Source organism: Cyprinus carpio, chromosome A19 (genome assembly GCF_018340385.1).
Source record: "Cyprinus carpio isolate SPL01 chromosome A19, ASM1834038v1, whole genome shotgun sequence".
NCBI lineage: Eukaryota > Metazoa > Chordata > Actinopteri > Cypriniformes > Cyprinidae > Cyprinus > Cyprinus carpio.
Window position 1 is genome coordinate 12,408,228 of NC_056590.1, and position 23,653 is coordinate 12,431,880.

At 36.7% G+C, this 23,653-nt stretch overlaps 2 protein-coding genes across 3 annotated transcripts; both read left to right on the forward strand.

Moving 5' to 3' along the window:
* The first annotated feature begins 1,177 nt into the window (after window positions 1–1,177).
* On the forward strand, window positions 1,178–6,627 carry mrpl3 (mitochondrial ribosomal protein L3). Of its 2 annotated transcripts, none has more exons than XM_042776538.1 (10): window positions 1,178–1,427; window positions 1,717–1,895; window positions 2,051–2,142; window positions 2,489–2,587; window positions 3,315–3,414; window positions 3,564–3,624; window positions 3,925–4,036; window positions 4,945–5,022; window positions 5,745–5,822; window positions 6,289–6,627. In XM_042776538.1, exons 1-10 carry the CDS (start codon window positions 1,333–1,335, stop codon window positions 6,430–6,432), a joined length of 1,038 nt encoding a protein of 345 aa, XP_042632472.1. In that variant the 5' UTR covers window positions 1,178–1,332; the 3' UTR covers window positions 6,433–6,627. The 2 variants fall into 2 exon arrangements, with proteins under 2 accessions (XP_042632472.1, XP_042632471.1); XM_042776537.1 differs by having other exon boundaries at window positions 1,179–1,427; window positions 1,714–1,895.
* A 7,467-nt stretch (window positions 6,628–14,094) lies between these two features.
* LOC109046818 (tyrosine-protein phosphatase non-receptor type 23-like) lies at window positions 14,095–23,648 on the forward strand. The gene is made up of 20 exons (XM_042776539.1): window positions 14,095–14,389; window positions 15,051–15,125; window positions 15,240–15,367; window positions 15,463–15,539; window positions 15,636–15,685; window positions 16,367–16,498; window positions 16,610–16,690; window positions 16,798–16,923; window positions 17,021–17,068; window positions 17,285–17,341; window positions 17,430–17,488; window positions 17,723–17,802; window positions 17,930–18,044; window positions 18,164–18,229; window positions 18,449–18,588; window positions 18,823–19,128; window positions 19,246–19,400; window positions 19,540–19,691; window positions 19,795–19,974; window positions 20,216–23,648. Exons 1-20 carry the CDS (start codon window positions 14,306–14,308, stop codon window positions 21,798–21,800), a joined length of 3,696 nt encoding a protein of 1,231 aa, XP_042632473.1. The 5' UTR covers window positions 14,095–14,305; the 3' UTR covers window positions 21,801–23,648.
* Window positions 23,649–23,653: the final 5 nt, after the last annotated feature.

The window sequence follows — 23,653 nt, forward strand, 5'->3', positions numbered from 1 at the left end:
ATGTTAATTATTTTTAATTTTATTTGATTGCCTAATAATCATAATATGTTTTATTAGTTAACAGACTGGTTGGTGATTCAGGTGCTGTGTACCACTACATACTCTCAGATTCAGATTTATCAAGCCTATAGATGTCCAAATCTGTGTGGTCAGTTCATACTGATGTCTGAATATGATCATCACCTGCTGCTGAAATATGTACATACGTAATGCTCCTCAGACCACTGAGTGTGAACATTGCTGGCAGCAGGCTGGACAACATGTGATATTGGATGAGGCAGATAGCAGGATGGTTAAGAAAACTGGCAGGTCAGAGGAAAACGCAACTGGCAGGTTGTAGGAAGGAGCAGCTGGCTGGGTGCTTGAGCAAGCTGGCAGCATGATGGAAGTAGAAGCTGGCAGGACAAAGGGAGCAGCTGAATTGTGGTTAGGGCTCAATTTGCAGTGGTTCTGAGGTCTTGGTAGGCCAGGGCATCACCAAGGTCCTCCTCAAATCCAACACCCTCCTGATCTTCTACATTCTTTTCTGCATCTCAGTTTATCATTTGAAATGCATGATGGCGTCAATTCTGACAGATTTCTAAAAAAAAATTATAATAAATAAATATATAATTAAATGGGAGAAAAACATTTTTTGTTGCTCCACTGTGAGTGTCAGGCAGAGACAGAGCCATTTAGTTCTGATTCAGCTTTGATTAGGTGTTGTAAGACAAACAAGGAGATTCACCAAATGTGATTTTATTGTTTTGTTAGGAACTTGTTCAAACATGTCACTGGGTAAGAAAATAATTAGTTTTGAGAGTGCTTGGAAATAGTAATTTGCAGTTCAGAAAAATGGATGTTTTAGTTAGTATATTGTATGGCAGAACAATATTTATTAATCTGAGCAGATTAATAAAGAGAAAAGAAATGGCTATGTTTTATTTTTATTTTTATTTTTTTTCTATAGTGGCACAATATAATGCACAATTTAAAACAATATCAACTGACTATTTTAATATTTATAATTTTTATTTGTGTGAGGAACAATTTATTTTAATATTTATTATTTTTTATTTTTTTGTCATTCTAAAATTACAACAGAGTTGTAACGATAAACCGAAAAAATACTACACACTATTGAGTGCTTAGTGCTTAGGGAGCTAATAATTTAAAGGAACAATATTTCGAATCGTCAGAGACTAGCGACCGTTTTTCCGTGTAACACCGGAAGTAGAAGGAATGTCATTCTACTGCAGGACGAACATGAGACTGTTATGTCTGGTATAATGACGTGCCCGGGCTAAATGAACGAGCTGTAGTTGTGTTGTATGATAATTGTAAATAATAAAAATGACAGCACTGACGTGTAAGTTTATTAAACTAGCCGATGGTTTGCTGAGAAGAGCGCCAGGAACCGTTTACCGAGTTGGAGCAGCGCTGCAGAGGTATTTGTTGTTAAAAACAGAATATTGCCATCATAAAACAATTTAATCTTTAACTCAGTATCATGTAAATCTCAAATATACCATATATACTCGTTTCATAATTTGACAGCAATACATTTGAGTTTGATTTTTGTATAAATACAGCAAATCGTATTAGTCGTATTCTACAGCAGCATCACGTTTAACAACTTTATGTAGTGTCACTGTCAGTAGTATCACATTATCAACGTGATATGTATGTAAAAAGCATGGCAGTTCCCAACATGCGCTTGTCTTCTGTCTTCAGCAGAGCCCCTGTCATTCAGTGTACGAGAACGCATCGGACAAACACATGGTGGGATGAGCACCTCACAGAAGATAATGCTTCCTTCCTAAAGAAGGTTGTTACAGAGGAATACAAACAACAGACCACAGACAAACTCAGTCCTCTCAAGGATGAGCCCTGGCCCAGACATGAGTGGGCGGAAGGTGGGTCACACCATCAGAACCCCTGAAGTCCGTGCATGTCATTTCCGCTCCAGTCCTAAAGGAGGCAGCGTGCTTGTGCTCGTAATTGTGTTGTGTACATGGATCACTACTTCAGTTTTTATGATCGTTTTGCTTCATAATCTGCATCTCCTCAGGGAGTCGGAGAGTCGGTCTTGTGGCCGTTAAACTTGGAATGATGCCTGTGTGGACCAAATCTGGAGAGAGACACGTAGTGACAATGCTGCAGGTAAAGAGGATACAAATTCATTGAATTATACACAGATACAACCTGTCAAAATGATTTATATATTTACATTTTAATTATTAAATTGAATATGCCACGTAATATTAATAATAATTTATTTAAGAACAATATTGTGATTCTTTAACTGATATTGTCCAGTAGGATATGTCTACATTTCACCGTAGTCACCAAATTATACTGAATTGGTGCATTAGTGATAAATATAATGAAGCCTCCTTGGAGTTGGTGTCCCTGAGCATGGGATTTTTAACAAGCTTGTTCCAGGAAGCTGCACTTCCCATGGCATCTCAATCGAATATAAGACTATAATAATCCATATCTCTCTCAGGTGCAAGACTGTCATGTTGTGAAACATCTATCCAAGGAAGAGTATAATGGACACACAGCGGCCCTGATTGTGGGTGGGAAAAATGTCTCTCCGTTTCATGTGAGTAAGATCTCTGATTTGAACCTTTTTTTCAATAATACTGCTCTTGTCCACACACTTTCTCCCCCTCATAACAAACCATTGTCTCTTCACCTTTTTGTCAGTCCTTGACCTCTCAGGATAATAGACTAGAGCTTTTCTGTTTCTTTGGAGTATAATAAGACCTGAAGAGCTCCTGGAGAGAAATGACTGAGCTCTCAGTAGATGTAGAGGTCACCTTTGTGTGTATGTGCATGTTAAGGGAAATTAAATTGGAAAACTAGGACTTCTTGTCTTTTATGCAACTTTCCTCATTGTATTCTTCTCTCTCTCCTCTCCTCACTTGTATTTCTCTGTTGGTGCTAGAAAAAAAGACTAACAGTGATGGACAGATGTAAAGAGGACTTTTTAAACAGCTCTAAACTGTTCTATGGAGTTTGTATTGAATAAAAACTTTGGTCAGTGTCACTTTTTTCCTTTTTGGCAGTAAGCTAGTGTGTATATTTGTGTGTCTTCTGTCTATATTTGACAGCTGCTACAAAGTGCTGCTTGAAGTATAATTGTCAAGAGTCCTGACCTTCAGTCTGAGCCTTCAGTCTCTCTAGAGCCAAAAACGCACTTCCGAAACAAAGCAGAGCAGTTTGGGTTTAATGTATTCTCTCTTTCACTCTCTCTTTCTCCTATTGTAGGATTATATATGTCAGTAAATCGCTTGAAGTAATTGAAAGTCAGTCTGTCTTTCTCACAGAGGCCAGAGGGATATTTAGACGTTTTCCGGAATGCAGGAGTTCCTCCCAAACAGAAACTCACCACGTTTTGTGTGTCAGACAACGCCATCATCAAACCAGGTTACTTCACCTGTTTAAACTCTTTTCTTATCGCCAGATAAAAAATTAAGTAATTTCTTGTCGTGTTTTTTTTTTTTTTCTACTATTTTCAATTTTGTTTTATTTCTGTGTTGTATTGTTATTATTTCTTTCTTTCTTTCTTGGTCTAGGCACTCCTCTCTATGCAGCTCACTTCCGTCCAGGACAATATGTGGATGTCACAGCAAAAACGTGAGTCAGGTACACACACACTAAGTGTAAATAGACTTTTTATGGTGAAAATATTAAAAATGATTTTAAATTTATAAAAATGAATATTAAAAAAAGATTACTTTTCTCCATGTTAAATTCTTATGACACCCAATCCATAATCTTTAATGAAGAGAGCCTTGCTTCAAAGAACTCTGAGTCGTGTCAGCCCTATTTCACGCCTGAGATTCTGCCTGTCTGCAGCTTCTCTTATGTTGTTACAGAGCGTATGATGATTCACTGTTCTGTTTACATCTTTATTTGTAATCTTTTTTATTTTAGAATTGGTAAAGGTTTTCAGGGAGTGATGAAGCGCTGGGGGTTCAAAGGTCAGCCAGCGTCCCATGGACAAACTAAAACACACAGGAGGCCAGGCTCTCTGGGGCCGGGAGGGGTCAGTTTTTTTATTTCTGTACTTATAGAGTGTCACTTCATGCTAGTGGGCTTTGCAGGGTGATTCCTGTGTGTTTTTTCTAGGGATGCATGATATATGGGCAGTGTATGTAATTATTTTTTTTTTTCATATATAAACTACTTTTCAAAGATTTGGTCAGTAAGAATTTTTACAAGAAATTAACACTTTTATACAGCAAGTGTGCTTTAAGTTGATCAAAGACAGAAAAAGCTATATAAATAAATAAATACGTTAATAAAACTTGAACTTTCTTAATAAGTCTTGAACTTTCTGTTCTGTTTCTTTTCCTGAAAAACTGCCACTATTTCCACAAAAATATTAAGCAATATTAAATATTCTTAAGAAATATTTCTTAATCAGCATATTTGAATTTCTGAAGGATCATGTGACACTGAAGACTGGAGTAATGATGCTGAAAATTCAGCTTTGCCATTACAGGATTAAATTACATAGTTAAATTTAACTAGACATATTTTAAATTGTAATAATATTTCACAATATTACAGATTTTTTTGTAATATTGTAGTTATTGTTTTGATTTAAAAAATGTTCTTTAAAATTAAATTATTATTTAAAAAATTAAATAATAATCTTACTGACCTTAAACTTCTGAACAGTAGTGTAGTCATTTCCTGTTTGATCCTGATGAAATATTTTGTCACAGAGATGCTAGGAACTGATTGAATTTTTTCTCAGGAACGTGAGATTTTCCCCACACTGTATATTTTCAGATACTGAATCACTTTCCTCTCTGAGAGATTTCAAGTCAGTCATTTCGGGTAGCTGTAACTGTCCCGTATGGTCTCTCAGCAGAGTTTAGCGTGACCTCAGTATGCCCTTTCGAATGGTTAATGGATGAGTTAAATAACTTGTCTCCTTACTCTCAGGACCCAGCAAAAGTTTTCAAAGGAAAGAAGATGCCAGGCAGGATGGGAAACATTTACGACACCAATCATGGCTTGAAGGTACACCTACCAGAATGCACAAAATGTACTTTAAAATTATTAAGAAACAGTTTGCATAGAAATATGTTTGTACATTTGCCCTTTTCATTTGTCCATAAAGCCAAATGCATGGTCTGCTGATACTTCTGCTCTGCATTGCATATACTGGATATACTGGATTGTGCTCAGGAGACAAAATAATAAACTTTTTGAAATAAATTCTGTTGTAGGAACAAGATATATTTATTCTTTTAAATCCAGGCATGACCAAGTTTTGTATACAAGGTGTCGTATTGTACATACTAGATTAACTCATGGACATTTATTGATTGGTGAAGAAGCACCAAAATGTCAATATTGCAGGACTCACTTGACGGTGAAACATGCTTTTGGTCCGTCCAATATTTAATGTCATGAGACAAACTCTTAAGGACTTCTTTTATAAATGGACCCAGAAAAACTTACAATTTCTTTCAAAATTAAATTTAAAGTATCTTTTATAGAAATGTAATGTGTAATACTTTGTTTTATAATTGTTTTTATTAATTAATTTGTTGATTATATTTGTATTTTGTGTTCTACTATATTTTTAATGTATAATCTTTGTCACGAAATAGCCTGTGAAGCTTAAATTAAACTATAAACTGTGCTCAGGAGACACCTACTGTAAAGTCACCCAGTGCCACAGTGAGAAAAATCATTTGTGAGCATGTGTAGTTTCATTAAGGTCTTTACTGTGGCAGGTATGGAGAGTGAACACCAAGTATAACATCCTCTACGTCAACGGATCTGTCCCGGGTCACCGCAACTGTCTTGTTAAGGTAAAACGCCTCTCACATACTCAAACTCTCAAGTGTGTGAAGTCAAATGCACTTGTCCTCAGGTAGAACATCTTTTTGAAGGTGAAGGATCTTGTCCTTCTCCGTCTTTGCTTTTATCTTTTCTGCATCTGTCTTCACTTTCAGCAGTGTTTAGCTAAAAAAAAAAGTGTTGTGTACTGTACTGTCCATGCCAGCACAAGCACTGACCTTGGCACGCTAGCACACACTCGTGCTGAGTGATTCCTCTATATCAGTGCGCAGAGGCGGTTGTGTGTCCTAAGTGCATCAGTGAATCGATCATATGTGGTCAGCATTTGTCTTGTAGAGTTTGCTTACATACACACTCAACCCAAAGTTGAACTCTCTCAAAGTTTGACTTCATTCAGGAACAGATGACTTTATAATACCTAGTCGAGTGTATTCTTCTCCGCTTGTTTAATCATAGTGCTTACATATGCTTGATCAGGTCAGGGACTCAATTCTGCCCACTCGGTTGGAGAACAACAAGAACCCGCCATTCCCCACGTTCTTTGCTGATGGAGATAAAGAGCTCCCTGAAGACCTTTTTGATGGAGACATGTTCCAGTTTGGGGAGGCCATGCCTGAATGAGGTTGTGACCCCACAATTATTGCATCTAGTGGATTCAGCACTGCTGGGCTAAGAGACTTTTAAAGAAGTGTCAAGTAAACACATAAATACAGGTGTTCAGGTACAGAGTAAACTCATACTTCTGTATAACATCTGGATCATGTTGAGGTGTCAAACGCAGTTGTGTATTTTAACAATAAAACCTGTTTGATATAATTACTGATTTTGTTTTATTTTCATATGTTATAGTGATAAAGCATTGCATGGAAGCACTTAGAGAGTAGTTACTTTAAGCTATATATAAAATCAATTTATATAATTAAATGTATAAGTAAAATATACATTTAATATATAATATTTTATGTGTATATGTGTGTAGATATAAAATGATTAAAATTTTCATTTCATTTTATAATTGTATTAATGTAATAAAACCATTTTATTTAATTGTATATTGTATAAATACTAATTTTAATATGAAATAATAATCACCTTAATTGTTAATAATAAATAACTAGAGGGTCAGAGTTTGGAAATAAAGAAATAGAGGGTATGAATTACTATGAATATTAAATTTGCAACAAGTTTGGTATTTAGTTAAATAAATGAATTCTTATGTTTAATATTAAACTAAACTAAAATGTAATGCATATATGTATCTTGGTAAAAGGCATGACCCCAAAACATATAAGAAATGTGAGAAATCCGCTCTCTTGATAATATTTTTCTGAAGCTCACCTGTGATCACCTGCTCAACTTATTTATTACTAAACATTATTATAAGTTTGGTTATTTTCGTTTGAGTGGTGTCAGCATTTCTGGTCTTATTTGACAAAATGCTTGAAGGACAGAAAGTTGCAAATACATCAAGCTGACAGCAAAACTCTGTAAGGATACCCTGATGGGACACACTGTGCTGACCTCTGTGCATTAGAGAAGAGAGCGGGAGGAGGAGGTGGAGTTGAAAGGATGAATAGATGCTGACAATAGTTGACATTTCTCCCTCTCTCTCTAAGTGAGAGGAATAAATCAAGGCATTAATGTTGCATGAGTTAAAGCTCACTGACTGATGAAGGGAGCGAGCGAGTGAGTGAGTGAGTGTGTGTGGATGGAGTGGCTACATTAGAGTCGAAAGCCCTCAAACCTTGTTTTCTACACACAGCCTTACTACACTGAAGAAAGGTCATGTAAACACTTTATATGTACATCGTCTTCTCTCCGTCCTGTTTGTCTTTTTCTTAAGAAACACCAGCATAGTAATGGATACAGCCAGTGGGCATTTTTATGGGAGTACAACAAAAAAACAAGAAATGATTCAAACTAACAAACTTACTAAAAGCCTTTTTACTGCATAGGTTTAATTACCATATTTGACAACATTTAAAGTTTTTTAATAATTGAAAATCTTTATGCAGAAAGTATGCATTAAATAGATCAAATATAACAGCAAAGACATTTATAATGTTACAAAGAATTTCTATTTCAAATTAATGTTGCTCTTTTGAACTTTCTATTCATCAAGTAATCCTGAACAAAGCATTAAGCAGCACAACTGTTTTCTACACTGATAAAAATAAGAATTGTTCACTGTGCACCAAATCAGCATATTAGAATGAATTGCCTTATAACAATTTGCCTTGAAGTGAATTAAAACAAAAAATTTTCCATTAAATGTATGCAATTTAATGCTTAAATACAGGGTCATTTGAGGTAAATTGGGCCACATCTCAAAAAGGGCCCCAGTTTACCTGAAATGACCTTAGGATGTTATTATTTAGGCCTATATTCTCATAAAATATTAAATATACCATCACCAAAATGATTGTGATGCGTGAAACATGGTCACTGCATTTCATGTGGTAAATAAAAAATAGTGGAAACCTCAGCTGGCAGTTTACTGTAATTTCAACATTTAAACCGTTTTAAAGTCCTTAGCCCTGGAATGTCTGAGGGCAGCAGTCATGCTTTCTTAAAGTTAACAAGCTATGTGAGTCTCATGCATAATAACAGAGCTGTTACATATTATGTTCATGTATTATTCAGTCAGAAAACCTTCCTCTCCCGCCAGTTTGCACCACAGTTTGGAGTCACCATCATTACCGTGCGCATTAGCCTACATTTTACAAACAGTTGTAATTTCTCCTGAAGTTCCCATTTGCTCTGTTGTTAGTTATCCCCATCAAAGTTTACAACTGTCAGCATGGATTTCTTAGATAAGATGTGAATGTTGGCCATCTAGTTGTTTCTTTTTATAACATTTCAAGTTTTATGAAATGTGACACATTATAACTCTGGTTTTTTTAAGACTATATGTGGGCTATAGCATATCGAGAGTCTTATGATGCCAAACTGCTCTAATGATGCGGTCGATCAAGATTTAACCCATATAAATCATCACAAAACCACATTCACACAGATGCCTGACCTAGTAATGTTTTTGTGCTGTCTGCACACATACATAATGCAAAGAGTTTTTTTAATCTCGGTACCAGATGAGTGAACTCCCTGATGTCAGCACTGCTCTAAAAACTGTCTTATCAAGCTTGAACGGCACTCGCTTGTACTCAGTTCACAGATACACACACACATATATGCACATACAACCAAACACATTGTTTAAACCCGCCAGCTCGGTAAGGTCTTGATTTTCTGGCTCTGCCCCCCAACCATGGGACATCTGCGCCCGTGCAGTGTGTGTAGCGGTCTGTGTGTGTTTATGATTGTGTGTGTGTGTGGACCCCAGTGAGAGCGTAATGCCAAACCCCTTGCAAATCTCCCAATCTAATCCTCTGAACACACACACACATCCTGTCCCTCCAGATTTCCGCCCCCCAAATTGCTCTTGATCACTCCACCGAACCTCACAGCAGTCACACCCCCTCCTGTAAACACACCTGCTCAGCACAGCACCCCTCCTCTACAACCACACTAACACACACACCTCTGCCAGATGTGATTGGAAAGAGATACAAGCCAAAGAGACACACTTGTGTCCATGTGTGTCAGAGTAGAAACCACAGGAGGTCATCAACAGCGAATCTCATTCAACCATGGCACATTAAAAAGGGATAGTTCACCCAAAAAGAAAATTCTGTCAACATTTACTCACCCTCGTGTTCTTCCAAACCTGTATGATTTTCTTTCTTCTGTGGGAGATATTTGGAACTTTTGAAGCCATTGTCCAAATTATAAAAAGTCAGTGGATCCAAAACATCAGATCCCATTTACTTTAATTATATAAAAACAACAACAAACTTTCTTTATTTGATAAAGACAGTCATTCAGTTTTGATGTAAATAATGAGAATATTCAGTTTTGAGTGGATCATCCTTTTAATAGAATTTTTAAAGAATTTTGTTAAAAATTAATACTTTTCTTCAGCATGGAAGCAGTAAATACATGTATAATCTTACAAAAAAATATATATATATTTCAAATAAATGTTTTTCTTTTGAAATTTCTATTCATCAAAGTAGCCTGAACTGTTTTCAACACTGATAATAATAAATGTTTCTTAAAGCACTGAATGAGTTCTGAAGGATCACGTGACACTGAAGACTGGAGTAAAGCGTAGAGAAAATTCAGATTTCGAATCACAGAAGTAAATTAAACTTAAAATTATATTCACATAGAAAGTGTTAAACTGAAACAATATTTCTCAGTATTACTGTTTTTACTGTATTTTCAGTCAAATAAATGCAGCCATCATAGATAATAAGAGACTTCTATCAAAAACGTAAAAAAATACTGACCCCGAATGGTTGTCTTAATTTACACTCTTATTCTACTTAGCAACACTTCACCAACTGTATGTTCTCATCAGAAGATGTATTCTTAAATGCTTGAAATTATTTTTATAATAGATGAGTTGGAGTAGACAGTGATGTAAAAGCAGCCATCAAGTGTCCATCTGAGTTGTATTTCTTACTATTAAACTACATTTAAGTTGCTTTTCTCTTAAATTTGATTTGTGACCTCCTGGTGGTCCCTGGATCTAATTGAATCAAGTTAATTCACTCATATTCAATTATATATTTTAATACAATCCAATAAGTAGGTGTTACATAATGAAGAACATTTTAAGTTATCTGGCAATCTTTTGTCTGAAATCCTTTCTTTCATCTCATTTGATGTATGTTCATTGTGTGAAGAAGGTGACCTTTGAAAGCAGCTTCTCTGGAGCTGACCTTGTTATGGGTGAGCGTGAGTGGCTTCTGTGAAGTGTCTTGGCACCATGCTGTCACTCACACACACACATATTCAGAGCATTATATGCTCCCATATAACTCACTAACCCATCATTTTCTTCCATCCAAGAAACACTCTATAAACTACAATTTGCATAGCAAACCAAAATCCACATATAATTAAATAACACTCTATGTGAATAACAGAGGGAAAGAAAGGTCTGGAACCAAGAGAAGTCCTGTGGCTGGCGCTTTCTGTGTTACCCAACATGCACTGCTCTCTGTTTAGGCACATTAGCATCTATTAATATTAAATAATGTGTTTTCCCTGACAAACCAGTACACATTACAATATACAATCATCCAATTATGAGCACAGAATGCCAAAATCACAATTCCAGAGATCTTTTGATCTTTTCCCTCCATCGTTATCGCCATGACAACACTCATGACATCAGGCTTTCCATTATCCTCTTCTGTAGCTGTCAAACACTCAAACTTTCTTGCCTTGTTAACCCATTCAAATCTTTTCTTTTCCTCTGTCTCTCTGTCTTTTTTTTTAATTTATAATCTATTCAAGCCACTCTAATTCTACGAACTCTGATTCAGTTCAGTAAACTCCAATTAAAGTCTCCAAGTCTTGAGTCCATGAGAGACCAGGTGTCACCATGGTTACGGTAGAGAGACTGCTGGCTGTCAGTCATTGGTTAGTCAGAGGCAGGACCCAGCTGGGCTTATGAGTGATAAGATATAAAATATTAACATCTTATTAATTATTGGCAAATGATTTCAACTCATTAAAATAGATACAGTTTTTTGGATGGTCACCGCAGAGAATCCACTAAGCGTCTGAATATTTTACATTAAAAATCCCTTTATTTCTGTTCATGAAGTGATCGTTTTGCTCATGTCATTTATAGTAAAGGTCTGATTTCAAGAAGCTTGCATCATTTAAATTGTCTTTATTTTTTATATTTTAACTTTACAAATGGATGTCATTCTTTTCTTTACCAAAACTTAAAATACAACCCAAGACAAGAAACAATGTCATTTCTATTTTTTTTATACTATTATAGTATTTATGAATATTTTGAGCTAGCTTTTATTCATGTATTTTCAGTTCTAATTTTAGGAAAATTGTTGTTATGTATTTTCTCATTTTTATTAGTTTTTGCTTCTGTTCAGGTTTAATTTATTTTTATTTTATTTGAAGTTTTTAATTTTAGTGCTTCAGCTTTAACTAAATAAAAATTACAGTTTGAGCAAATAAATAAAAAAAGTGTTTCATCTTGTATTTATATTTTATCTCAGCTTTATTTCTATTTAAAACAAATATTTCAAAATATGTTTTAATGGTTTTATTTAATGATAGTAATGCTGCAACAAGAAAAGTCTAACCTACCAATCAAAATAAAATAACTTCATAAATGTAGAACGCAAAGGAGTGTTAATGCACTAGTCTTGTCTCATAGACAGGAGATGTAAATTAGCTATCAATATTTCAAGAATAGTTACACACTAAAGTGAAAGCATCTTTGTCTAGCTTTGACTTGTAATATATCTCTCTCTTTCCTTTTACTCCCACTCTGATACATCCCTCTCTGCTCTGTGTAGAAGTCATTGCCTCTTTGATTAAGAGTTTATTATGTTCTCATAATTCCTGGGTAAATGTCATGGCCGCCCCATGCAGGCAGATTAGCACCCCCCCGCCCCCCATCCTGCAGAAGAGGGAGGAAAGGAGGCCTTGCACTCAGGAAAGACTGTGGGATGTTAAACAATCAATACAGAGTGCCAGTGCTCTAGACACCTCTGGGGAAGAGTGAGACGTCGTTCTCCAAACACGATTCATTCTCAGGGCCAAACATCAGTAAACTACAAAGAAAATCAGTTCTTTAACATGTCAACTATTACTGCAAGCTCCAAATATTCCACTAGCAAATAGAAAATAAAGAATGCATTAAATGTACAAAATGAAATAAAATTTGTAATATATGTTTATGAAGCTCTTCTTCTTTTATAACCTAACCATTGAGACTCAAAGGAAAGCCCCCCAAGTATATCTGCTATATAAACCATCTGTCACACAAGCCTATATACGGTACACTCACACAAAGGCAGGTGACATTTCCCTGCTCTGAAAATAATGCTTTCAGCAGCTGGAATAGGAAAGACACAGGACAAAAGATCTGAGCAACAAACACCCGGGACCAGCCATGTGTAAGGAAGCTATTAAAAGTGTGTGTGTGTGTGTGTGTGTGTGTGAGAGAGAGAGAGTCATGATTCCCTATGGCCTTTCCCTGTGTACTGCAGTATGTACCTGTATCATGATCTATGGAGCTTGTCATGTTGTTTTATCGCCATCATTATCTGCTGTCTGATCAGACTGAGTTTATCTACAGAGACACACATAATGCTAATGAGAAACATTTTAGAGACCTATAGAGGAAAGAAAGAGAACATGTTCTATAGTGTACCTTTTAAATTTTACACTTTAAGCATTTTTAAATTAACATTTTTAAATATCCTTCTACTAGCGTTTTATCAAAGTATCAGTATTTGGGAGAGTACTGTTTAGCAACAGCACACAAAATATTACACACCAACATTCCAGATGTTATATTTGTCGTTTTGTTTTCATTGTGAGAATGTTCTTAACTTCATAAATCATTGTTTTGGCTGATTATAATTAAGCCCAATCAAAACACTGACGAAAACTGATGCACTGCTGCCCCCTAGTGGATACAAATCAGCATAAACATGGGTAAAGGTTCAAGAGCTTTGTTATATGTAGGCCTACTAGTACAATGAAATCTTTACTGTTTACTCCTCACGAGAATGACAGGGCAGAAGGGGAACGAACATAACTTACATAACGATCATAACTTAAATAATATAGAATATACAGTAAAGTATAAAACAGAAAGAATAATAATAAAAAATAGCAATAGCATAAAAGAAAAAGAGAACCTAAATTTAAATGAGAAAAACAATTGTCAATAAAAATTCTTCACAGTATAATGATGCAACACGAGGGTAAAACAATAATAAACGTTAATAAAATTACACATTTCTGAGAAATAAAAAAAACGCTTAATGCGTCAGTTCAATGTACAGGAATTGCAGGACAATATTAATGAGCACTATAACATTTATAACATTTCCTATAATACACTCGTTTTCCTAAATATATTATGAAATGATGTCACCTGTTCTGTCTTATAAGAAATATTAAAAGATTAAACATTTTACTTAAAATGAGGCACACAGTCCTTTTGTTTGTGAATAAGAAGTTATTTATTAAGAGTATAAAAAGTAACAATTTCTTTGAAACTGAAGGACTGGGTAATTTCAGAAGATCCCAGATCAAACTTTTAATGTTTTAGTAATTTTTTTACGGTTTTTTTTTTTTTTTTTTTTTTGGAACAGTTTGAGTATTTTCCACAAATGAGTATGTGTTCACATATTTGGAGACAAACAAGGTAATAAAGTTAATCTAAATCGCTTATGTATCGTGACGCACTTCCGGTAATGTATTTGTTGTGAAGAGGAGTCAAAGGTGGGAGCGTCAGGCGGATCGGGACGTCAAGTTCTCTGATCAAATCGAGACCTAATTAGCTTCGTCTTTTTAGAGAAATAAAACACAAATTGTATGAAACCACCGAAAACTTGCGTTTAGTTGGAATAGTAACTTACTTCGTGGTGGCGAAATGGAGGCCGTTCCCAGGATGCCGATGATTTGTCTGGAGCTGAAGGAAGCGGGCGAGTTTGAGTTGGGTCCCACTGTGAGACAGGTGAGACGCTCCAGAGTCCAGCGCGTTACACAACACTGATCACCTCCAGAGAGGACTAGTCCTGATATGTACCACACTTTGAGCTCTGCAACTTTTAAAATTGCTAATATGTCTGTGGTGTGATTTAAGGAAGTGTTTCTGTACAAGTTCACAGAAGAATGGGTCATTTATTATTATTTGTAGTATTTTTTATCTTTTTACAAAAAGTACACATTACACTTAAGGTAGTATCCTCAAGAAAACATTCTAATTAAAGTAAATTAATAAAGAAAAATATTATGCAATAACTTTTATTTATTTATAACGCATTTATTATGATTTAAGATGTAATCTTATATGTACTGCATAACAGGAATGACTCAGATCTGTAATGCCATCTTTTGCAAGGGGCTGCCATTTTTAACATGTTTTCAAAAGTTATATTACTGATGATAGATTCCTTTAACAGCAGTTATTATGTTATGAAATTGATATTTTCTCATGCTTTTTGTTCTTGTAAGCACATGGCTTGTGTAACCTGGTCATTTGAAAACCGAATGACCTCCCTCACATTTGCTAGGTTTATTTTAACACATTGGATGTGTAATGATGGTGATGTTTTATACTGTATATGATGATAAGAAAAAGATCACAGCATGCTTTTTCTTCTCTTTTGTCCCAGTACATTCAAATAAACTATGGTGAGAACCCAGAGAACTACAGCGAGGCCATGAAGAAGCTGGAGCAACTTAGACAGGTCGGTTAGTGGTGTTATCAGTGGAATTGTGCACACTGGCATATCCTTGCAGTTAGCAAGCAATTTAATAAGATTGTTGATGAAGATTGCATTGAAAATCCCTCTCATTCTCAGAGTGTGGTAAACATCCCGAGGGATTTTGAGGGGTGCAACACTCTTAGAAAATACTGTGGTCAGCTGCACTTTCTGCAGAGTCGTGTTCCCATGGCAACCGGCCAGGAGGCTGCAGTGCCTGTGACATGGTAAAATGTTGCTCATTTTGATATGAGACCATACTTGCTACCGTTGATATGTAAGATGTCTGGTGGTCATGTGATTATAACTTTCCTGCTTGCAGGACTGATGCCTTTTCAGGGAGGAATATCACACATGAGGATATTAATTATGAACAGGCTTGTGTCCTGTATAACCTGGGTGAGTTAAATGCAATCAGAGCATTAGCACAGAAAAGCATCACTGTAAATTTGTTTTGCCTGTTAACTCATCAACAGTCCCTCTAATGTATTTTAGGTGCATTGCACTCACTGCTGGGAGCTGTGGATAACCGCCTATCTGACGAGGTGAACATGCACACCTCCACATTTGCAATTAAGATATGAGCAGGCAGATAAAGCTAAAGCACTACAGTTGGAAATGACAGAATATCAAATACCAACATATGATGTTAAAACCATACTGTGTTATGTATTTCAAAAAAATGGCAAATGGACTGGAATAAATGTATCCATAACAAACTATATGAAGTGAATCCTATTATAAATGTAATATCTAGTCGCTGGTTTTACTTTGAAAATAGAGATAAGTAGTAATAATGACCCATGTATATTTTTTGAAAGGAGAAAATTAAGTCTCTCTTAACTGTAAATCATATTTTATTAGGATGTCTTCCTTAAAATGATACTAGAAAACATTTTTACTCAAAGTACATTAATGGACATTTTAAATAAAATATTATAATTTTTATCAACTATCAATTGAATGATTGTATATAATTGTTATTTTTCTTTTTTTATTTACTTTTGTTTCTTTGTAAAAAATAATATTGTTAAAATATTGTTAATACTTTGGAGTATTTTAAATCTTATTAATACTGAGTTTAGCCATGAATATAGCCTTTAATGTTGATATTTCATAAAATAATTGATAGACACATAAATTAGCAGTTAGAAAACATTGAATTTTTGTTTAATTTCTCATGCTAACCATTTGCTTATTTTTTGTGCTTGCATGTTGGTGTCTTAGGGATGAAAGTGTCCTGTACGCATTTCCAGTGTTCTGCTGGGGCTTTCACTCACCTCAGAGACCACTTTAATCACAGCTACAGCTCTGACATGAGCAGCCAGGCACTCTCAATCAACATCAGCCTCATGCTGGTAAACACAAAGTCTACCACACAAATGCTGCGTTTTAATTTCAAACTTCTTGCTTAGGAAAATGCACTTGATTCGGGCAGCCTCTATAACCTTTATATCTTTCTCTCTGAAGCACAGGCTCAAGAGTGTCTCCTGGAGAAAACTTTACTAGACAACAGAAAGAGTCATTTAATAGCAAAGATTTGTGCTCAGGTAAGAAGTTCATACACTCGTCTATGAGGATAACAGCAGGTCTTTGATTTACAGAGCTCTTGTCACTCACTTGCCACTATCAACACTAATGTCAAGTCTGATTGCAGGTGTGTGATTATTATAAGGATTGTCTGAGGGTGTTGGATAATTCTGAATGTGTGCCAGGAAGGTTACAGAAAGAGTGGAGAAAGCTCATCAGCATGAAGATCAGCTACTTCAGTGCTATCACACATGTGAGACCTCAACACTCACCATGCAGTAAATGTCAATGCATTTTCATAAACTTTGTCGGTTATTTTAATAAACCACATATCATTTTATTTTCATTAGTTACACATGGGAAAGCAGTCAGAGGAACAGCAGAAATATGGAGAAGCAGTAAGTATTTGGTTGTGGGTGTTCATTTTGTAGTTATAATTTTTGATTTAACATTTGTTAAGTAATAGTTTTGTTTATGTTTCACTGTTTGATATATGACTTTATAAAAACATTACTTGCTATACTTTTTAAAAGAGGTCTTCAACGTCATCTCTGTAGAATATGAGAGTAATGTCCTCTGATAACAGTGTGATGCCTCCTGTTGTTTCTCCACAGGTCGCTTACTTTCATTCCTCTCTGGACAAACTTAATGAGGCAATTAAGCAGAGCAAGGTAAAGATTCTCAAACACACGCACACAGATACACACAACCTGTTTGTTTATTAAGCATATTTACATGTTTACTCATTGACCTTTTCAGGGCCAACTGGAATCAGTACAGGAAGCTTTGAAATTCACAATGGATGTGATTGGTGGCAAGTAAGACTTTCAATATATTGTTATTATTATTATTCTATTATTGTTATTTGGTTTCATTTTGAGAATCTAATATCCAATTCACATTTGAGTCTTAAAAAGTGTTAAGGTTATGCCATTGTGTGTAGACACTCAAAAACAAGAATGCAAGAGAAATGTGTTTGTGGGTGTGTGTGTGTGTGTAATTTTCAGTGTACTTGTATATATAATTTGCACTGTACTTTTTGTCCGTTTCAGATATAACTCCGCTAAGAAAGAAAATGACTTCATTTACCATGAGTCTGTGCCTGGTCTGGACATGTTGGTTGCAGTAAAAGGTTTACTAACAGCTCTCATATCTCTTTTAAAATTATAATAAATTATTATTATAATAAAATATAATACATTTAAAAATGATTTTGTTCATGTTTGCTTCCTTTGGTACTTATGACATCTGCCACGCAGGTGCATCGTTGGTGAAACCCCTGCCTGTGAGCCTTACTGATCAAAGTGTCACTGGTCCTGACCTCTTCTCTAAACTTGTCCCCATGGCAACTCATGAGGCCTCATCGCTTTACAGGTCAGCTGGTGCATCAGTATCATGCTTTACTTATATATGTTATTTAAACGTTTAAAACCTATGTAGAAAGTCTTGTAACCATTATTTATTTTTCTTCACTTTTTCTTTCTCTCTCTTAGTGAGGAGAAGGCAAAGTTACTTAGGGACATTGTGGCTAAAATAGAGGATAAAAACCAAATCCTTGAGTAAGTTACTCAAAAACAATACTTCCTACAAAAGGATGTTCTGTCATGGTTTACTCACCCATAAAAAAGTCATCCAGGTTTCCAGGAATAATAAGCAAGTAATGACAGAATTTCCTATTTTTGGTGAATTGACCTCAAAGCAAATCTACTCTGTGTATCTATAGGCTTGTGCAGTAGCTGAAATATCTTCCTCTTTTTTTTTTCTCCTTTTCTGTGCAGGAAATTTATGGAGTCACTAAGCAGTGACTCTGTGTATAAAATAGACATGTTTAAATCTCTGCCTGATGCTCTGTTGGAAAAATGTGCATTTCTCAGTGTAAGACCAGACACTGTCAAGAACCTCGTTCAGGCCATGCAAGGTGAGAGTAGACACACAAACAAAATTAGGACAAAAACATTACATTTGTGATAATGTGCAATCTGTCATTTTGCAGTACATTTTTTTTTTAATCAGTCAGTTCAACATTAAAACAAGAATTCTATGATATGTAGTTTGTACCATCATTTTGAACAAATACCCAACAAATGCTTATTATCTACTATCATTGTTTATTTTATGGATTTTATGATATCCAATTATGTTGGTGTTGCAGCACTATCTAATGTTTACACTGATGTGGGTTCATCTCTGGATGAGGTCCGTAGTGCCCTTGAGGAAGATGAGGCTGGGGAGAAGAGTTTGATGGAGGTAGTGGGGCAAAAGGGATTGCCGATGAGGCCTGCAGTTTTTCAGAATATTCAAAAAGAGCTGAAGAAATATGAGGCTGCTCATCAGGCAGCCAGCGACTCCAACACTGAGCTCCACAAAGCCATGAACCAGCACATACCAAACATACGTCTGTTACAGGGATCTATTGAGGAACTCAGAAAGAGTCTGCCCCAGCCAGAACTCAGTCAAGGTAAAAGTGTTTCTTACCTTATGCCCTTGTGTATGCATTTAGAAGGACAAAAGATAAATAGAAGTAACCTTTTGTGAGTTCATTCAAAAGTTGTTAAAGATTCTTTCCTTTCATCTGATGAAATGTCTTCCCTGCAAAAAATGAAGACTATTCTTGGCAAAGTTGATGAAATGCGAAAGCAGAGGATCTCATTGGAGAGCCAGCTTCGTGACCTTATTCATAAAGATGACATCACTGGAGTCCTTGTAACCACAGATCGTGCTGAGATCAAGGTTAATGAACTACTGAAACGGTTCGAAAAGAATCGACAGCAGAGCAGCACAAAGAGATGAAGAAAAAGCAGTGCAAATGACCAGTCAACAATTTAAAAGTCTCTAGTTTATATCTCTTTCCTTCCCTCTTCTCGTTCAGACATTGTTTGCGGAGCAGTTGAAGAAATATGATCAGCTGAAGGGATATATAGAACAGAACTTGGTTGCCCAGGATAATATCCTGAAAGCCTTAACAGAAGCCAATGTGCAGTATGCCCCTGTCCGCAAGACACTCACATTTACAGAGCAACAGTATGTGTTTGTCTGTGTATTTTCATAGTTAAAAGACTCAGATTTCAAATGTTAGAATCTGTTTCTATGGCATTGTATGTAATCATCTCATTTTATCCTGAAGATGGAAGAGCACCGTGCAGGCCCTGATTGCCTCATTTGAGGCATATGAGGACTTGATGAAGAAGGCTGAAGAGGGCAGAGACTTTTACCAGGATCTGGACAAGAAGACCTCCGCCTTGTTGGACAAAACAAAGTCCTATTGCCAAACCAGAGAGGGGGAGCGAGTTGCCCTGCTGGAAAAGTAAGTTGTCTCAGGTGGACAATTTGATATTTTGGCTGGATTTTGTATGTGATTATATATGACTTGCAGTAGACAAGATTCAGGTTTTAGTAAATCATAATTGTAGGTAGCCTCTGTATAGATTGAATCTGCAACCTATGTATCAGCTCAAACCATTAATTAGTAGACTATTACCATTCAATATTATGTCAAATTCCATCCATTTTTCTCACTACATGCTTGTCTGACATACAATCTGCAGGGAGATTGGAAAAGGGCCGCCTCCTAGAGCTGTTGCCCGAAAGCCTGAGGTCGGCCAGAAAGTGATTGGTCGTATGTCCGGCCCTTCCAGTCTTGAATCTGTAGGTCCTTCTATTGCTTCTTTTGACGATCTCCCTCAAGAACTACAAAGCCTTCCTCCAAATCTGAATTTGCCCCGAGGTCCAGTACTTTCCAATCCTGTTCCTCATGGTGGAACCCCTGTTAGCTGGTCACAAGGGGCAAGCCCCTTTCCGCCAACTCAGTTTCCAAACCCGCAGGTTCCCACTACAGATCCAAAGCTCAGGCAACAGTTGGCCCACCATATCCCACAGGCACCTTATGGCCAGCCCTCTTCACCCGTGCAAATCCCTGGGCCACCAACACAGCAGTTCCAGGTAAGACCAGCTGGAGGCATCACACCTGTCCATCCTCAGGTTAATCAGTCAACCACCCCACAGGTGCCTGCTCAAGGGTACAATCCAGCTCTCTGGCAGCAAGCTCACAGTGGGCCTATTGCAGTTACAGGGGGTTATTCTGTGCCTCTACAAATGGGACAGATTCCCCAAAATTTCATTAGGCCTGGTTTACCAGGACAACCGCAAGTCTCCTTGCCAAACTCTCTTGGGCAGCAGATGCCAACTGGCATGCCTCAGTCTTCCTCTGTCCAGCAGATCATACAGGGAGCACCGTGCCAAAGATTTACCACCCAGCCTAGACAAAGCATCCCCTCAACCACATCAAGAAGTGCATTTCCTGGGCAAATCCTTTCACCGTTTCCACCTGGGCAAGTCCAGCCTCCAATGCCAGGCCAAGCACAGCAACAGTCTGGCCTCCCCTCAGGTTACCAACCGGCATTACTCCCACATACCCAAACCCCGCTTGGTCCACTGACAGTGCCCCATCCTCAGGGTGCCCTCATTCCAGGGCAAGCTCAGCCTCAGTCCACTCTTTCCAATCAGTTTCACCCCGGACAACTTCCACAAAACAGGCCTCAGCCTTATATGGGTTATGCCACCACATCTTTTCCATCATCACAAACGCAGCAAAATCCTGCGCCCCACCAAGTACATCCAGGGACTCAGGTCTTTCCACAGGCACCCTTGAGCCAAAATTCCCAAGTTCCTTTTAGTCCTTGTCAGCCCCAAATGCAACCAGGAGCTGTACCACCACAAAGCAATGTGTATTCATTTGCACCAACACACATGGGTCAACAGATCATTCCATCTCAATTCAACACCATGTTTAATGGACCCAGGGGACAACCCATGTGCATTTCTGATCAAAGCCAAATACTTGGCCCTCAAAATGTGGCTCACTCATCATCTGGACAAGCAGTTGCCCCAGTGATGGACAATCCAGTTCCACCTTCACTTGGCAGCACCCTAAAACCGACTCCATCTCCTGTTCAGGTTTCATCCCAGAACCAGATCTCCACTCCCAGACCTGATCTGCCATCCTCTTCTTTAGGGAGTCAGAATTTAGAGCCACAAAGTACATCAAGTGCTGTGTCGACTGACAAGATAAGTTCTGACTCCACTACGAATCTTGATTTTCTTCAGAACAAGGTGGATAATCTCAGCATTTAGTCCCAAACCAATTCCCATCCAAACAAATGTGCATATGCAGTCAATGGTAGTCAGGATACCATGCAGACCACAATTAAAAATGACAACAGTCAACAGGGGGTGCCAAAAAAATATCTCCTTGGTGATTTGGATCTTTTATGGTCACAACACTAGATTTGATGCCTGAACACACACTAATACTTGCCTTTTCTACATGGCCAGTACTTACACAAAATCGCACTGTACTCTCTGTACCTGTAATTACACACTATGACTTAGCAAATGTACTACAAGCAAATAGAAAAATGCTTTTGCATTGTAATTCTATGCACTTCTCTAATATTGTGACCAGTTTCACTCTATTTCTATTCGTAAATAGTACTTTAGTTTGCACTTTAATGAGAAGGATGACAACAGTGATGATGATGATGATGATGATGATGAAGATATGATTATGGTTCTTTCTGTTAGGATGTCTTTTCCAATGTTTCTAAAACATTTTTATACAAATGCTGTTCTAGTTCTTACATATAATTTTTTGAAGTTTAAAAATAGCTTTATTTTAGCTCTGTATACATAACACAATTTTAATAATAAAAAAGGGACAACATTGTTTTGACTGAAGACTAGCAGCACTGTCTGATGTGGAGATGTTGCTTCTGTTTAAAATTCAAAATTAAAGTAGTTGAAACTTCAAAATGTGTTTACACATCTACCTTTATGGAAAATTGTTATCAGCTCTACGCACCTAGACATGCAGTTGTTTACTTTCTTGTAACGCTTGATAAAACTGTATAGGGAACATCTGTGAAAAATCTTCAGGTCTCTCCCCATTGCAGTGACATTCAAGCCAGTACTTTGGGTTTGTTCCATGTCACACCAGTGTTGTTTTAGGGTCCTTCTTGTGAAAGGTGAATTTTGTGGTATGTATTCCTATTAATACTGCATACAGAATATAACCAAAACAGATTATATAGCGTATCATACAATAAAAATTCTGTTGTGTGCTAATGTACTTGTTAAAAGCGCCACTGCTGTAATATGGCCATATGATGGCAGTGTCTGGTTGTGTTCAGATGTAGGACTGTTTATTATGAGCATGTTGTTATGTGTCCCTCTTTCTGCATGGGTTAGTGGAGCTGTCTAGATTAATTTGCTTCAGGCACAAAAAAACACATACATCCTGCAGTAAATGTCTGTAAATAAAACAGGGATGCTCATATTGAGTCAGGTCTTTTGGAGAGACTATTTAAGTCTATTACACTTTTTTTTTTCTCTCTCTCTCTCAATCTGTATTCATAAACGGGTCGTAGAGAGGATGATTAGGATAGTTACAAAGTGCACACTATGCGTAATGGGAATCTAGTATTGAACACAGTATTGATGTATCTTGTTGCATGTAAACATGAAAATGACAAACATGCACAATATGTGTATGTTGCTAGTCAGAAAACTTTTTGTATTAGTAGTGAGCTCAAGAGCCCTTTACTCTTCCAAGCCATCCCTTGCTTTTGACTTGCTTTGACGGAGTGAACACTGGGAGAGCAACTAACCCAGTTTTTCTTCGTAAGATGTTTTTGGCTTGAGCAGAATTATAGACTCTTTGCATTGAAGTGTTTTGTAGAGGACAGAACATGGTATTAGTTTAGATTATCAGTCAGTCGTCACATGCACACTGCACGTGCAAGACAACACTGAACATTTTGACAAATGTACTGTTTTTTTTTTTTTCCCTCAGAATTTTTTTTCTCGCTCCAAAAATTATTTCTCTCCCCAAAACCTTTTCCTACTCCAATTTTTTTTTTCTCTACCAAATACTTTTTTTCTCTCTGGATAGAATTTTGCCAATTGTTTTTAGGTACAACACAAGAAAA